General features: G+C 41.2%; 1 protein-coding gene across 1 annotated transcript in view; it reads right to left on the bottom strand.

The window, feature by feature from the left end:
* Positions 1-3,523: 3,523 nt before the first annotated feature.
* The window catches only part of slc41a2b (solute carrier family 41 member 2b), a 40,911-nt gene continuing 28,213 nt past the window's right edge, over positions 3,524-16,221 (bottom strand). Inside the window, exon 10 of the mRNA XM_079655692.1 lies at positions 3,524-6,187. Within this exon, the coding sequence (XP_079511818.1) occupies positions 6,002-6,187 (186 nt within the window). The 3' untranslated portion in view covers positions 3,524-6,001. The remainder of the gene's footprint in view (positions 6,188-16,221) is intronic.

Here is a 16,221-nt window from a genome sequence, read left to right as displayed (position 1 = left end):
AAAAAATCTGAGTACTTCTACTTTTACTCAAGTGCAAGATCTGAGTACTTCTACTTTTACTCAAGTACAAGATCTGAGTACTTCTCTCACCTAGGCTCTCCTGATTTATTATTAAAGAGGCCAGCTATGATTCATACATTTCAGGAGGTGCCGTGTTGAACAACGCTCCTCTGTTGGCGTCTAGACGGTTTTAACACGGGATGCAGAGCGAGATAATCCCAGCTGTGAAGTTTCGGGGCTCTGCAGCCGTGACCCAGACGAGACCTGAGGTCCCGTGAACCAAAATCCCCCCCGTCACTCATCCAGACCCCCTAGGGGCTATTAGCTGGATCTTAATATGGCACCTCCAGACTGAAAGGGGGTCTGGCAGTAAAGCTCGCAGCCTGTGAATCTCCCAGCAGCTCACTGAGCGTTTAGGAGAACAATTGATGTTTCATACACATCGTAATTGGAAACAGATTTCCTCCGGAGGCCTGCCAGTCAAACCGAGGGTCTCGGACGTTTTGAAACAGGGTCTTTCAGTGTGAGACCAGGGGCCTGAAACTGCACCGGAGAGTAAGAGAGGAAAATTATTGGGACGTTCAGAACTCGTTACCAACGCATGTGATTTCAAATGACATAATCACCTTCCTACCTGAACAGCAATAGCGGGCAATCAGCTCAGGTCTTATACTTTTATACAAAACATATTTGGAACAAGACAAGCAATAGAGTTCTACACTGGAAGAAATGCTGCTCCAAAAACAAACTGTTTTCACTTGAAATAAGTACAACAATCTGCCAATAGACAAGTGCACATGTGCTTGGTAAGATTTCTTGAGATAAGAAGGGATATTTAGATAAATCAGATCTTGTAATTAGCTGGGAGAACTAATGTCAAACTATGTTTTAGCAGAATCAGGAAATGTTGTTACAATATAAGCCCAGATGCTCAAAAGTGTTCTGTTTCCGGATGTTAGTTGGTGATTTTCTAATAAATATGTAAAGAAATATGTGTTTCATCTGAGATACAAATCAAAATAAGATGTTTTGACTGAACAAGATGATGCATTGTCTAAAAACAAGACCCGATATCTCACTGCAGTGTTACTCTGAAGTTATTATGTCATATCAGGAGTAGAGACATATTCAGACTAGATATTAGACACATATACTTGGCAAGATTTCAAGTTTTTGTAGTGTAGGAGACAGATTGGAAAGCCAGTGTGATGTAGTTAATTTACCACATTTGAATTGTAGTCTTTATCAACTACTTTCAAGTAATAAAAAGGAGAATTTGTCACTTTGTTTGTATTATGTCTAATGTATGATATCATTAACAAAAACTACATTTTTTTATTTATTTCGCTTGTTTGTTAAAGTGGCCATATTATGCTTTTTAGGGTGTTCCCTTTCATGTAGTGTGTTATATAGAAAAATAAAGAGCTTTACGAACATTAAAGCATGGAGACATGTCACAGTAGAGACATTACTCAGGCTTCCCTGTCTCGCCTACAGCTGGTCCAGAATGCTGCTGCACGCGTCCTTACAAGGACAGGCAGGCGTGAACATATTACGCCTGTACTCGCCTCGTTACACTGGATACCAGTCAATTTTAGAATACTATTAAAAATGTTATTGTTTGCACACAAAGCCCTAAACGGTTTGGCCCCACCACCATACGCAGATCTTTTAAAACCATACACACCCACACGGTCACTGAGGTCTGCTGACAGACTCCTGCTGGTCGTCCCTAAATCGAGGTTAAAGCAGCGAGGAGACAGAGCCTTTGCTGTTGCAGCTCCAAAAGTATGGAACGAATTGCCCCTCCAGGTTAGACTTGCTCCAACTCTGCCTGTTTTTAAATCTCGTTTAAAACCCAATTATTTTCCGTGGCATTTACAGGGTTTTTATTTTACTAGTGTTTTGTATTGTTTTTACGTCATGTAGGAGAGCGTTTCAGTATGTGGCTTCTGATCTGGTTTCATTGTCTCTTGTTTTACATTTGTTTCATGTCCTGTCTGTTTTTTATGTACTTATGCTGTTTTTATACAGTTGTTGATGTACAGCACTTTGTTCAACTCAAGTAATAAATGTCATAAAGTGTCTCAACAACGCCAGGGAAACACATATTGAACCTTAGGGAGCCTTTGAAGTCCTGACAAGTCTAAAACAAACACATTAGGCGTTTCACACCAAGTACTTTGCCGTACTTCTGATGAACTAACGCTCCGTCCACACGGCGGTGTGCGTTGAAGCTTGCCGTTGAGCTTGTCTGAAACTCGACCAACAACCAATCACATGAATCTCCCGCCCCGGACACACCAGCACGCGGTTTGATTGGCTAGAGTTTGTACTGGCATATGATTTGATTGGCTGACGCTTCCACCGAAGCTTCAAAAGTTGAACATTGCTCAACTTTTGAAGCGAGCAACGCGAGCAAGGTTATGGCTAGAAAGGATCCGTCTTGTGTATAACTCGCGAGAGTTTTCAAGTCACGTGGCTGAATGTTTACGTTTGGTAGGCAGCCTTTCAACTACGATCTTTAACTAACATCAGTGGGCCACAGCAAATGATGGTGAGAAGCTAAACTATAACTATACATTAATGTCAATTACAGGGAGTTTGATTGTTGAAATAGGGAGTTAGCGGTCTTGCTGGTGTTCAAAGAAGAATGACAACACTGTAGATCACCAACACTATGGTTTATTTTTTATTCACAGGCAAGTCAACGTTGTAAAAGTCCCAAGATAGCTCCTGGTGCAATAAAATGTTCCCTTTCATTGTTTCACTATTATGTCTGATGTTTCTCTATTAATATTGCTGCTGCATTCATGTGTATGTTGCATCATGTTACTGCTGTAGGTGTGTTTCCGAGCCGCTCCGATTACAACGAGAACGTGACGTCATATTTACACTAGACGGATCCTTTCTAGCCATAACCCGCGAGCAAAGCGGAGCAACGCTTCCACAATGCAGTTCACACTTTGCCGAACTGCATTGTGGGAACGCAAATGTTCGGAACTGTATCGGAAATATACTGGGAAAAGTACTCTGGTGTGAAAGCGCCTATAAGGACTAGTAGAGCAGCGTTTTTTATCCAACATGTTCACAAAAGATTCAGAGGACTCAAAGCATCAAACAGAACCACTAAACACATTTTATAATTTACCACAAATGATTGTTATTATTAATTATTTTCTCTGACTAGATATGTTCTTCCCTCCGATCGTCTTCATCTTGAAATGAGCTAACATGTGTTGGAGGTGGGCGAATGTGTGCCATCTGCGCAGAAAAGCATGTTTTCCCAAACATGGAGAGAAGAGGGTTGCCTGTTGTGTTGTCATGGATACGATGGTAGATATTATCTAAGCAGGCTTCGGGCAAAATGAGGAGGATTTTTTGTATCAATCATTACTCCTGCTTTTCATTCCTGGCTCAATATTTCTGCTGTCATCTGCAAAGCCTTTCAGAGCTCATGTGAAGGGGAAAATACGATGGAAACATTATCGGCTAAAACCCTCCAACAAAAAATACCAAGAGATAAGATGCTTTCTTTAATTGAGAGACATTTATTTAGACATTTTCGGCCCATTCGAGCCACAAAAGCAACGTTATGTTTCACACCAAAATGATATATCCACGTTAAGCCCCTATTTAGCTTTCTGGCTTCAGGGATGAAAACATCATTTTGGGATGAAACTCTGAAATTAGGTACAAAAAGGAAAATAATTGCACAGTATTACGATGATGGTGGCATGACAGAGAGATACCTTGTTAACCAGTGAATTTAAAGAGGCACATATTGGAGATGATGAGAGCCACCATCACATCATAGACAGTAGAAAACATGGACGTCGTCTCCGTGAATTCACCCTCAGGTTTCTGAAGAGACCTGCTAATCCAACCTGTCACTCAAACCCTAATAATGCCTCAATTTAAGCTTTAAAACAATCAAATCATCTTTAAAAGTGGATGAGTTATGCAAACATGTGTCATGAAAAGGGGACATTAGCTATAGAGATCAATACAGATGTTGTACCACGTTGTAAATATCTTTATTTTGGCTGTAAAATTGGGCATTTTAACCTATGGACGTTCTAATAACTGCAGTTTTTTGGCACTTCAAAACGGGCTGATGCCACTACGTTCACATGAACACAAACTATGCTGCTGAGGTCTATTTTAAGTATCAAACCCTCCCCACTATCGCTTCAAATTAGTAAAGAAAACTGGTTAGAACGCTCTCAAAAAAATTAGCGATTTACTCAGATGTATTCAACAGAGTCTTTCCGTTGTTGTTGCCGAGACAACCACTGAGCTTTATGCAAATTAAATCCCATCTTATTACATTTTAAGCAACATTTGGAGCCAATGATATCTTCGATCATTGGAAAAAGAGTTCTCGCTTGGACACAGAAATTGATAAAAACACATTCACTGGTTTGTAAAGTGTGGCAGAAGGAGTTGCATAGTGAGAGCCAGGAACCGATTTAACATTGTTAAGCTATCTGTTGTGCAATAAACATCGACTTTAAATGATATATCAAAGCATTAAAAGCTTGTCTTGATCAAGGAGTTTTAAACAGAGAACTGAATCCAGATGAATATTATCAGACCTTTAAATACACAGCATGTCGTGAATACATTTGTTACACTTATGATTCTGTCGGAAAGAGTAGAAATGAAGACGACGCCAACATGAAAACAGCTGATAATCGTCTACATGCATGTAAACGCTCGGCGAACATGCGCTGTAAACATGATGTGATTAGCAAACAAACATCCAGCGTGAAACAGTCAGATTTATTTATTTGTTCCTGCTGGACTGGCACAGTGTTTCTCGATCCGTTTGTTAAACCGGACCCCCCGCTGAGGAGGACGACAGACAGCACAGATAGAATTAATGAGGGGGAACGCAGGGAGGTTCATTATATCGATCATTCCGTGGTTTTTTCTACGTGAGAAGCGCCGTTAACATTAACATAATATCAAAAGGCCGGGGATGAAAAGATACGGTTGATTGCTACCCCTTTTCGCATTCTGTACTGAGATCCATCTTGCATTGTATTTGAAAACAATGCAAGATCATTGAGTTCGGGTTTAATTCACAATTTGGTGACAAAATGTCGTCTCAGACAGGTAGTCAAGTCCCTGCCACTAAGTAAGGCCGAGTAATGATCGCCAAAACTGTGATAAATAAGAAAAACAGCATTGTTCCTGTATTGCATTGTAGAGATAGCTTGTTCGTATGATAAGGGTAACAGAGAGTTATTTGATTTCCCTGTTTGTCTGCTTTACTTTGTATTACCTTTAAACTGTGTGTTGTCATGAAGGTGTGTGTGGAAAGTCACGTTACTCTAAGTGTAATCTAATCTAGTATAATGAGCTACTGATAAACTCTGATAGCTCCCATCGAATTGAAGTGCTTGTCGTGAACCGAACTTTACCTACTGTTAGTGGAAGCAATGTGGTTAGTCTATGGAAAGAGAACATGCAGATAAAAACAATGTACACTGAAAGAAATGTCGAATTCTCCGACCATCAATACAAATGAATCTCATTCTTCTAACCGCCTGTGGACCTGCTGACACGGCGGTTCAAAGCGTATTGATAATCTTCTCTTGCCTCTCCGTGTCGCTCCGCTGACTCGACGTAGCAAAGCAGTAAAACACAAAGCAGGTAACAAAGTCTGTGACACAGTGGGAGGTTGATTCCCAAAATAATCACCAACAAAAGAGGTTTTTTTTTTTTAAAGTAGAAGACCTCCAACTGAGTAAACCACAGCCAGGTGTCCTCCCTGCTCCTCTTAACACCAGCATTATAATATGCAAGTGCTTCTGTGCAAACTATGCAGATCGGAATCCGTACTGAGAGCAGTCTAAATCTAAGGGAATACAAAAAACAAACAAAAGTTTTAAAACCAGCATGTGGTCGAAGGGAAGCAGAGAGCGTCCCCTTACTCATGGCCGTCAGTGTGTTCCCGTCACCTCCGATGCCTTTTCGTGTCCTTGTCGTCTCCTCAGTCGCCCACGTCGCTGTCCTGGTCCCCTATGACCCACAGGAAGTGGAAGCTGAGGGCCAGCAGCGCGGTGCCCAGCAAGTCCCCCAGAGCCGTCAGGTAGGGGATGGAGAAGCTGTCGGGGTCTTTGCCGCTGCGCCACATGGAGTGCACCATCCAGTCTGCTATGCACAACAACAGCAACACCTGGGAGAGAGAGGTAAGGTACGTTTATTTATAAGGCAATTCAAAGTGCTTCAAATCATCATTAACACTTAATAAGAAGACAACAGAAAGGAACTCAATACATAAACACAATGGGATAACAGATTCAGAAACACCATGCGTAACACAGATACAGAATAGTTTAAAAACAACATAGTAAATACAGTAGGTGCTCAAACAAGTTAAAAGACTTCTGGGTAAGCAGCTGAAAAAAGTAATGTTTTTAGCCTCGACTTAAAAAGAACTCATAGTTGGTGAAGACTTCAGGGTTTCTGGGAGTTTAGGAGGAGGGTTTGACTTTGGATTAAAGATAGAAAGGTGTTTCGAGAAGGGCCGCCATTCATATGCCGTTAACACCTGTGCAATATATACCTGGCTGCCAAATCTTCAGAACTGTTACAGGATGTCTATTTTGTAAATTGTGTCATTTATTTGTATGCATGCTTCTTAGGTAACATTAAAATGTCTTTGGCTCTTTTCTGCTGTAACAACGTAAATAGGCGCTTTCACACCGGAGTATTTTTCCCAGTATAGTTCCGAAAATGTACGTTCACACCAAAAAAAAATCCAGAACTAGAACTTAGTTCATCAGAACCTTTCCACCCCCTTTTCAGTCCCTGCTAGAGAGCAGGTACTTTCATGGGAGAAAAAGGTTCCCATTTCTGATTGGCTGGGCGGAATGCAAACCACGCCCCGTAAAACTGGCATTAGCATTATTAGCATTAGCATTCGCCCAGCGCAGAAACGGAGAGAGAATAACTTATGGCAACACAAAATAAAACATGGGAGCGGTGGAGATGAGGAGGTGTCGGTGTTCAGGCGATTTAGTCGGAAGGCTTCAGTAGAAGCTGCTGGGAGTCCCAGCAGCTTCTACTGAAGCCAGTCCCTAACTCCGGGGACTTCCGGCCGGGGACTTCATGCGGCAGTATACGCCGTGAAGTTGTTTGCGGCCTGCCAGTAAACCCAAAGCAGAAGAAGAAGAAGTGACGTCAGCGGCTTAATTTGACTAATCCTCCCTCAGGGACTTATAACGGTGTGAACGCGATCTGCTCTTTTCCGTAAAGTACGGCAAAGTACTTGGTGTGAAAGCGCCTAATGTCCCCTGTGTGTGACTAATAAAGGTATTCTGATTCTGAGTCATCCAGTCTGGGACCATGTGCGTTGTGTCCCCCTCTTTAAAGTCTGTCTATTCAATAAAGAGACTGCAGGTGTACGGTAGATATTTCCATCTTTTTTAAAACTGCACCTCTATCTCCTAATGTAATGTTTTGGGCGGTTGTAACACGTGTGTCGGCCTCTGTTCAGGTGACTTGAGTATGAAGACAACACGGAATGACAGAGCGTTAAGGATTTACTAATTTGTATTTAACCAGATAAAAGCATTGGGATAGAATCTCCTTTGTAATGCTGACCTGGCCAAGAAGGCAGCAACGTTACACAAACATATAAAATACAGAGAACACAACTAAGAAAACAAAAGACGAAAAGCAGTCACTACATTGAGCACATTAGGACAGTAAGAAAGGTGGACTACTTATTACTGAAGAGCAGCTGGTGGTAAGGACTTCAGACAACTTCAATTTAAAACATGCTATTGAAAGACTATTGATTATTTAACATTAAAATAAATCAAAAGGATTAGTTCAATCGCTTCCTTGCCTAGAGTTTGATGAGAAAACTGGCACCACTCTGATTGGCTGCACAGTAAGTATGTAGCAAGTTAGCTTAGCTTAGTTTCCACTGGTTGTCTGGCAATTGGTCCCAAACTAGAAATATTGATTCTTTCACTATTTCCCTGACTTGCTTAGTTGTGTCTTTCCATTGCATTACCAACAAGCAAAAAGATAAGAAGATGCCGTCTGAGCGTAATCCTTGACAAAGAACGATGGAGAGAATATGGTGTTACCTAAGCTTGGAGGAACGAATGCTTCAAAATGCTGAGCAGAAATGCAGAAACACTTAAACTGTAGTGCGAACGGAGAAGAGAAAGAGTAATGGACGGCGCAGAAAACCGAGAAACGAGTTAAGAGAGAGTTATTCATAATTCAAGTTTCCACACATGGAGGCGACGGTGCTGAGAGTAAAAGAGGAGTCTATTAAAAGATAAGAACGGCTCTATAATTTACAGGGAAATGAGCTGTCTAGAGTTGGCACTGCAAACATTTTAAAAACAATAAAGCATGGCAGTCGTTGGGAGATATTGACATGTTAAGAATTCAAGCAGCGCTGATGGTGTCAAAGGGAAACGGGGATAGTTGATAATGATGATATATCACTTTCAGAGCAGAAATACACACTCAAAGTCGACCTGCTGCGTGAACCCTGAAATGTTGAGTACCCCAAAAATGTACAGTAGGCTACGGGTCCCCAGCACATAGAAGCTTCCGGATGCTAACTTTTTAACTTTTGTCTGCATATGCTAATCAACACAACTTATGCAATTTGCACAATTTGCATAAGTTGTGTTAATTAGCATATGCAGAAAATTAGGGATGCTCATTGTAAGATGGAAGATCCCCATAGGCCCCGCCCACTCGATCGGCCGATACTGATTCCGGCGATCGGCCTCAAAATTGGCGATCGGAGCGTCCCTACAGAAAATGGTTAAAAAAGGTCTTGGCCGAGTTGGACAATTTTGGAAGTGGTTTTGTGGGTCGTTGAGGATGTTGAATCAATTTCTGACACTTATAGGATCCATAATGGCAGTTTTGAGTCCCTTGACCCAAAACTTCAGTCCACCAGGGGCACACGTATGGCCACTTTCTGGTTAAAACTGCAATTTTTTTGCCTGAACATTTTAGAAGTTGCATTAATTAGCATATGCAGACAATATTTCCAATATGGCTTGGCCGATTTGGACAATTGAAGAGGTTATTGAGGATGTTGGATGCGTTTCTGACATTTTAAGGATACAAAATGGCAGTTTGAGTCTCTGAAAAAATTAAAAAATGGACCCAAAATATATCAAAATCAGCCCACAGAGAGTGCAAATATGGCCACTTCCTGGTTACAACTGCAATGTTTTGATCGTGAAAATGTCAGAAATGGATTAAACATCCTCAATAACCTCCAAACCATTTTTTTAAACTATTGTCTACAAATTAATACAATTTGAGCAGATTGTGCAAATTGCCCAACATATGCAAGTTAGCATCTGGTAGTTTCTATGTGCTGTACATTTATATCATTACACTTTAGGGTATTCAACATCCCCTGGTTCACAACAGGACTCTGAGGAGCTTGGGATGCAATTCTTTACAAAAAACAAGTCTTCTACTTTTCCTTTCCAAGGATGTTCAGTCATGACACGATGAAAGGAGTCAGAACACCCTCGCAAACCTGACTTTCCACCAGCTGTAGGGCTTTGTCTTTTATTCATGATGACAGGGCGGACATCCTCTCAGTTGCTTCTGTAGCATCACTTGCCTCCAACTGTCAACAACAATCCCTCATTTACAGTACGCAGCTTCCACCCAGGAGGGTCTAGTTTCTCTTCAGGAAAACAAAGGAGGAAATCGAGCAACAACTTGTCTGCAAAGTTTCTCAATTTCCACGTTTCGGCACGACACATGAAAAATGAAATCTAACAGAAAGACGATTTATCACGTGGTGTCGTTCTGCGTCTCTGTGTTATGTTTCCTAATCACATCTGAGTGGAGAGGAGATGGCGCGTCTACAAGATAAAGCTGCTTGATCTCTAAAGATGGCCGTGTTTGCTCGCATTGCCTTTGTGTCAATCTCTCAAATGACAAAGCTCGGAGGGGGCAGAAATGTGCCGCTGAAAATCACTTTCTGACTGGAGTTGCTGTGGATTCTGGGGGAACAATGGGTTGAAAGCAATCCATCTGTATCTCTAATATAAGAGCTAGAATCATTTATGTATCTACAGAAATGTGTTTGTGCAAAAACACATCTTAACCTTATCCTAAAACTTGCTTTTTTTCCTGTGAAGTTACTTCAACGATCAACTGTGCAAACTTTGTGTATCATTTTAAACTTTTAAGGAGGTCTCACACACCACAACACTGCTCAACGGTAGGGAGGGGTACCGAGCCCCGGTATTAAACGAGCCCCGGGGCTGAATTATTAAAGACCGTACTGTTAAACTCCGACATTATCGGTACTGGAGACATTTAAAAAAGATATGTCATAGCCTATGTATTATTGCTACACAAACATTATATTGCAGTTTTAGTTTCGCCAACTCCGTTTCTAACACGCAAAAATACTGAAAAATGCGTCTATGATTATTTTTTGTATTTTTGACCTTTTCAATCCAGACGAGAGATCTCTCTCTCTCCCGTCTGTGTGCGAGGGGGCGGGGCAGTTTACACACACGCAGCTGCTACATGCAACACACACACACACACACACACACACACACACACACACACACACACACACACACACACACACACACACACACACACACACACACACACACACACACACACACACACACACACACACACACACACACACACACACACACACACACACACACACACACACACACACACACACACACACACACACACACACACACACACACACACACACACACACACACGGCGGAGAGAACGCGCTCCGAGGTGTGGTTAAACTTTACCCGTCTCGATGCTCGTTACCCAAAGTGCAATCAGAGTTTAGCATGTAAGGGCGGTAACACGAGCAATTTGTCTAAACATTTAGCAAAAGTGCTCGACATCCAGACGGAGGAATGCACCGGGTTGGACTGTCTTTCTAGCAGCTCTGTAGCCCCGTCCACGAGTAACGTTTCCACGTCAGGTGTTATGTATGCTAGCAGCAACACACGGAGTTAACTACATGATACAAACATGGGTTAATGATTAGAGGTAACTGAGCTATTTAGTTAGTTAAAGTTTCAGCTATTCTGTTTACAATTCTGTCATCAGATTATTTAATAAGAATTGTTAAAACGTTGTTGTTTCTTTTGGTGTGAAATATTATGTATTTAATTTAAATAAAAAACAATGTTAGTTTTGTTCACAATGTGTTTAGTTAGTTTACCTTATTTTTTTCTCCAAAATAACCGATAAGAGTACCATTAAAAGACCGGGTCGATAAGCGGTATCGATAAAAGTAGCAGTACCGTTAAAACCTTAACGATACCCATCCCTACTCAACGGGTAATAACACAGTAGGAACGTCTAAATGTGTCCCGAGTTATTTTATATGATTACTGCCTTAAAGGGGGCGCTATTGTGCATTTTGGGGGGTTTCTCACTTCCTTGTACTGTGTTTTAGTGCATGTAAATGGTCTGCAATGGCTTAAATGTGCAGACCTACAATCAGAGGGTGAATAAAAGTGCTGACACCTGAAAATGAGCACAATAGGGCCCCTTTAAGTGATGTTAAAATGATGTATGCATTGACTCAAATGTAATCTCCGTGTTAAGCAGCTCTCTCTGTGGATGCAATTATAAACAACCTTCAATCATGAGCTTAAAGAAAGCTGTAAATCCTGCCTGAAACTACACACTCACCTAATGTCACTCTATTAGACACTTCAGAACACTGCAGGTACTTTTCATCCGGGGAAATATAATTGGATTTTTCTGCAGTCTTAAAAAATAAATGCTTGTTTTGCAGACCGGTTCATATTGTTGATCAAATATTGTTAAAAACCTAATCTTGTGCGTGACTTGAATGCAATGATACTCAGGAAGGACATTGGTTGGTTGGTTGGTACACACACACACACACAGCTAATAATCTGGCAGTTCGATGTGTCTAACTCACAGTCTGTGGTCTAACCCTAAGAAAGTATCTTGTCCGAATGAGATACTTTTTTTTTTTTCATGGACCTTTAGGGGCTCCGTACTTTGGGCTCTCTGGAGTTGAAATAAATGTTTTCATCACACAAGACTGGAAACAATCCTTTGCAGACAGCACTACAAATCTAAATCTATATATAATATAATAATGTGGAAGTGTAGGAAAAAGCAGCATTTGAACATGGATTTAAAAGTAAATATCATTGTTATGAATGATCGTCTATTAGTTCAGCTCTATGGTCTTTTCTATCACTCTGGGATTTTTACATATTCCTAAGCAAGTCTTTAGAGATTAACATTAACATCTAGATGAATATCCTTTGAAAATGCTTATATCAGGATCCCGCTGTAGTTTCACTGCTGCTAGTGGAGTTCTGTCACATCAGACGTTCAGATGTTTATAATAGATACTGTAAGTGTGTAATCTCAGAGAGGCGTGTTATATCGTGCGTTACTCAGAGCGGTAAGATGTTAGATTCCAGACGAGAGCTTTCTCACAGCTTAGATGTTTCCTGATGTGTCGAGATAACGCTGACAGCATCTGATACCCATCCTTCACTGGAATAACAGCGTTGGGTTTCAGAGGAAGAGATGGTTTCGTTAAAGGTCTCCTATCATGTTATTTTTAGGCATATATTATGGGTCTCAGATATATAAAAATTAGGGCTGTCAAACGATTACAATTTTAAAATCAGATTAATCACAGCTTTAAAATGAATTAATCATGATTAATCACCATTCGAACTATGTCCAAAATATGCAATTTCTTTAAGTATATTGTTGTGGGAATGGAAAGATAAATGAAAGAAGGCGGATATATCCATTTAACATACAGTATGTTTATTATAACATTTTTCTGTTTGTCAAAAGGAAAGACAGCCCACACACCTATCAATCATCAAACCGTGGGGTCTTAATTCATTACGTGTTGATTTCTATCAACGGGGGAGCACTTCAGGAAAGCCGACGGGGGGGGGGTCTAGTGGAGTACTTCGTTACCACAGAGCGTGAAAGTTGTGATCAGCTGTTTTAGCGCAGTTCTCCTGTGAAGGGGGGGGAGTCTCCCTCCGCAGCCGGTTGGCGTAGTTTTGGCACAATTCCGTTGTACAGACCGACGTTAACAGCAGCCCTGTCTGTGCACACGGAGACCGACTCTGTCGTCCGGTGATCTAACCGCCTTCTGGAAAAGCTTCACAAGTACGTCGGTACGCAAATGCGCTTTGTGACACAAGTGACGGTACGCATTTCAGATTACGCACATAACCTGCGTACCAGTTATGTGCACCCCTGGCCTGTACTACAGCAAAAGTATTATCCGTCGGGACTTCCTGCAACAACACCACGCCGTTATCTTGATTCTGATTGGCCAGAAGACATTATCAAAGATGTTCTATTGAGAAGACGATCACTACGTGACAAAAGTTTTCAAAACCGTTTCTGGTCTTCTGTATTTCCAGACAAGTGGCTACTGAAATCAATCTTACTAACTGCTGTCTGTGCAATTCTCGGCGCGAGTTGGCGGACTTTATTTTGCTTACTTTAACATCATTTTTCCTGGTGGGGCTAAGCCATTTCTTGGTATGGGTTTAGACTACCCCAGCCACACCCTGGCGCTGCCACTGGTGGGATGTATTGGGCGGGCCATTCTGCACATGCGTTAAATGGGTTAAATATTTTAACGCAATTAATTCAAAAAATTAATTACCGCCGTTAACGCGATAATTTTGACAGCATTATTAAAAATATATATTTTAGACATCCCTCTGTTTCAGCTTCAAAACAAAATAAAAGAGGAGGGGGAGCCAATGCCTGCTCAGAATTCTACGAGATACTCCTCTAAATGTGATTAAATGCCTTATCATGTTCCAAACCACATCAAGGATTATCTCTGAAACAGTATGGAGCTCAAAGGCTTTCTCTCTTGCCGGTTAGACCACAAGGTGAGTTCCTTTTTACTTCCTGCTTCTTCACACACATGCTCTCCAGTACAGGTTAGCTCTGAGTGTTAGCCATGCTAATGTAAACACCGACCATATTACATCCAAAACAGTCGGGCATTGTTTCTGATAGCAACGTTTCTGATCGGGCCGTGGGTCCACATTTCAGATATTACGTCATATCGGACGCAAATCTGGATCAGCTCCTTTGTTCCCCCGTTTTTAGAGATTTGGGTACGCAGGAAAAGAGAGAGGGTTTTATTTTCTGACGCTGCGTGAGTTCCCCGACGCACCGGGGACACATGTTTATGTATAACAGACATTAAAAAGTGCATTTTGCATGATAGGAGACCTTTAAAGAGTGCAGCTATGAATAGTTTGTATTTCACCGTCTACTGAACTCATGCCTTAGCATTATCAAATGTTAATCACCATAATGCATATTCATCAGTGGTGAACTTAGCGTGACCTTTGTAAAGTTTGAGTAAAACTACTCTCCTCTCTTCCTGGTTTTTAATGCACTACATTTGGCATTGCCTCCCTCTTTGTCTGGATACACTGTCTGCAAACAAAACATTGTAAAACCAAGATTTTTTGTGCATTTGTTTCACTCATGTTTTCCCTCTGGTGTTATTTTTACTTTAATTTAAGCCAAACCATCCGCCAACGTGTGCCAGCATATGCAGAACTCGGGTCGATTGAACTGCTTTTCTCCTCCTTCTCTCTCAGACTGTACCGAGGCTCGTGGAGATATGACAATGAGTCGAGCTATTCTGCAGAAGTGTTTAAATTTCTCCCCTAATTCTCCACGGCTTTTACTTTAAATGGAATATTATTAAACCGCAGCGTGTGCAATTTCCGCTTATCGCTGATATTAAAGAAACAGACGGTTACAGTAGTGTGGCTTTATCTAATTCCGTACCAACGTATTCACCAAATTGTTTCTGACCCCATGTTGGGCACATAGATAAAATATAAAACTATATTAAAAGGTTTATAGTGGATCTCGATGAGGGTCCATGCTTTGACCCACAGGCAATTTGATATTTAAAATGCATGTCATGTGTGAATATATCTGCCTTTCAGTTTTCAATGCAGTAATACACCACGTCGGGGTCTTTGGAGGGCGCTGACGGAGGTTTTTGAAAGCCATAAATAACAGTGCCGACTTCCTCATTCATCCGAGCCTCTTTGATTTCTCTCTTACGGCAAACAATCTCTCCCAGAAATGGAAAATCATTAAAAACAAATGTTCTCCATGAGGTCAGAGATCATAAATCACTATTTGAAGCAGACCGTCCCCTCATTTTTCACACTTCAAAATGTCGAGCTTGTGTGTTCATTCGAGGCAAGATGATGAGAGCAGCACAATGTTTACACACACACACACACACACACACACACACACACACACACACACACACACACACACACACACACACACACACACACACACACACACACACACACACACACACACACACACACACACACACACACACACACACACACACACACACACACACACACACACACACACACACACACACACACACACACACACACACACACACACACACACACACACACAAGGTTTTGAAGCAGGGTTGTTTGATGTTTTTCCACAGTCAGTGATTAGTGGATCTACAATAGAAATGTAGGAGTTACGGCACAAACTGCAAACCTATTTTCGCTACCTAAAGAAAGGCAAGTACGGATTCAACACAGAGATTACCTACCCCTCTTTTCTGCAGAGTAAAGCTACTGTTTTTGAAGTGAGTAGCTTTTGCAAGACAATAAAAGGAAATATATGGCTCCAGTTCTGAGTTGAAAAAGGTCATAAAAACCCTTTGTTCTCTTGGGACTGTAAAAGGTCAGAATTGCTACCATTTATCCTAAAAAAAGGGCAAGTATCTGATGCAGCATCGATAGATAGTAGGGGGGGGGAATCACCAGGCTCCCCACGATACGATACTATCACGATACTTAAGCCACGATACGATAGTATTGCGATTCTACGACATGCTAAGTATTGCGATACGATATATTGGGATATTGCAAATCACATGTCCGTCTTCCCTTCCTGGTTAAAAAATGTATTTGCAATATGAATAGATTATGTAAATAACTAAGGGTGTAACGATATATCGAATATCGCGGTAAATAGAGGTCTCAATACCGTCGTGAGACTGACAAAATATACCACCATTTTTTTTTAATAATTAAAAAAAAAAAAAACGTTATTTAACCAGATGGTCCCTTTGAGATCATCCATCTCTTT

The sequence above is a fragment of the Notothenia rossii genome, assembly GCF_949606895.1.
Source record: "Notothenia rossii genome assembly, chromosome: 10".
Classification (NCBI taxonomy): domain Eukaryota; kingdom Metazoa; phylum Chordata; class Actinopteri; order Perciformes; family Nototheniidae; genus Notothenia; species Notothenia rossii.
This window is presented reverse-complemented; position numbering and strand designations above follow the sequence as displayed.